Source organism: Buceros rhinoceros, unplaced genomic scaffold (assembly GCF_000710305.1).
Source record: "Buceros rhinoceros silvestris isolate BGI_N320 unplaced genomic scaffold, ASM71030v1 scaffold10442, whole genome shotgun sequence".
NCBI classification, from domain to species: Eukaryota; Metazoa; Chordata; class Aves; order Bucerotiformes; family Bucerotidae; genus Buceros; species Buceros rhinoceros.
The window spans coordinates 22,282-24,268 of record NW_010400678.1 but is presented as its reverse complement, the minus strand read 5'-3'; the positions used below and the strand labels follow the sequence as shown (position 1 = coordinate 24,268).

Genomic DNA, 1,987 nt, shown 5'->3' with positions numbered 1-1,987 from the left:
TTTCTCTTGGTTCTTCAGCAAGAGGTCAGGGACAGTCCTTGACCAAAAGCAGGAGGAGAAAATTGGGTGTGATGGTTGAAAAGCAGCTCTGAGAGCAGCCATTCCTCTGCTGACCTCCAAGACCAGTTCTCCCTGGGGAGGGCCAGGTGATGGGGAGGGAACCGCAGCCGGGGGAGATACTTAGTGTTACGTGTCTCTGAATTTCCAGCTGTTTGACTTAGCACTGTGTTTCAGAGTCAAAATTGATGGGCTGGATCCTTGGCAGCTGCTGCTGTGGTTTTGTCATCGTGGCACGGGCAGGAGGTGTCTCCGGCACCCTGTGAAACGAGGCAGTCCTGCAGGGCAGGCAGCAGCGGGGCTGCGAGAAACTCAGCCAGGTGCCCGTCTAAAGGCTCTTCTTTCTCACGTGTTGTTCCAGTCCTGCCAAAACCTCGCCAAGATGTCGTGCTACCTACAACAATGTCTCCAGCCGCTCTACCAGCACCCCATCCCCGTCAAGTGCCCGCCGACGTATGCTGCCAGACCCCTGCCAGTGCCCACCTGGCACTCGACACCGTGCATCCCGCAGTACGTGACCCACTGCGTCCCCCAGCAGCGGATTGTGACCTCCAGCTTCTCCCCGCAGCAGTGTGTGACCAAGTGTGTGCCGCGGGTGCCGTGTGAAACCCAGTGTGTGCCACCACAGCAGCATGTCACCCAGCACCTCCTACCAGCACCCTGTGCATCCCGGTGTGTGACAACCTGTGTGCCGCAGCAGCCGTGCGCGACCATGGGGGAGTCGCAGCAGCAGTGTGTGACCAAGTGCGTGCCGCATCCATGTGCCACCAAAAGCGCGAACGCCTGCGCCCCGCCGCCACAGCAGCGTGTGACCGAGTGCGTCCCTCCTCAGCAGCATGCCACCAGGTGCGTGACCATGTGTGTGCCGCAGCAGCCGTACCCCGCCAAGGGCATCCCGCAGTATCAGGGTGCCACCAAGTGCGTCCCGCAGCGGTGTGTGACCACGTACAGCCCGCAGTGCGCGACCAGGTGCGTCACCACCTGTGTCCCGCAACAGCGTGCGACCAGCTGCGTCTCATACCAGTGTGTGACCTCCTGTGCCCCGCAGCAGCGTGCCACCACCTACATCCCGCAGCAGTGTGCGAGCAGGTGTGTGACCAAGTGTGTCCCGCAGCAGTGTGACACCAAGTGCCCTTCCATTTGTGTCCCACAGCAGCAGCGTGTGGCCACCTGTGTCCCACAGCAGTGTGCGACCAAGTGTGTCCCAGAGCCATGTGCCACCAAGTGTGTCCCACAGCAGCAGTGTGCCACAAAATGTGTCCCAGAACCATGTGCCACCAAGTGTGTCCCACAGCAGCAGTGTGCGACTAAGTGTGTCCCACAGCAGGGTGCCACCAAGTGCATCCCAGAGCCATGTGCCACCAAGTGTGTCCCCCAGCAGCAATGTGCCACCAAGTGTGTCCCACAACAGGGTGCCACCAAGTGTGTCCCCCAGCAGCAACATGCCACCAAGTGTGTCCCACAACAGGGTGCCACCAGCTGTGTCCCACAGCATGGTGCCACCAGGAGTGTTCCGCAGCAGCAGTATCAGTCAGGTGGAGTAAAAATCTCCAGCCACTCCAAGAAGTACTGGGGTGCCACCAAGTGTGTCCCCCAGCAGCAACATGCCACCAAGTGTGTCCCACAACAGGGTGCCACCAAGTGTGTCCCCCAGCAGCAACATGCCACCAAGTGTGTCCCACAACAGGGTGCCACCAAGTGTGTCCCCCAGCAGCAACATGCCACCAAGTGTGTCCCACAACAGGGTGCCACCAAGTGTGTCCCCCAGCAGCAACATGCCACCAAGTGTGTCCCACAACAGGGTGCCACCAGCTGTGTCCCACAGCATGGTGCCACCAGGAGTGTTCCGCAGCAGCAGTATCAGTCAGGTGGAGTAAAAATCTCCAGCCACTCCAAGAAGTACTGCTCTGCGCCCAAATGGCCCTGGTAA

At 60.0% G+C, this 1,987-nt stretch overlaps 1 protein-coding gene across 1 annotated transcript; it reads left to right on the top strand.

The window, feature by feature from the left end:
- The first annotated feature begins 439 nt into the window (after nt 1-439).
- On the top strand, nt 440-1,987 carry LOC104489763 (keratin-associated protein 10-6-like). The gene has a single exon (XM_010131964.1). The coding sequence runs from the start codon at nt 440-442 to the stop codon at nt 1,985-1,987; it is 1,548 nt and encodes a 515-aa protein (XP_010130266.1).

Coding starts and splice junctions, on each gene's coding strand:
- LOC104489763 (XM_010131964.1), top strand. CDS start 440: ATGTCGTGCTACCTACAACAATGTCTCCAGCCGCTCTACCAGCACCCC.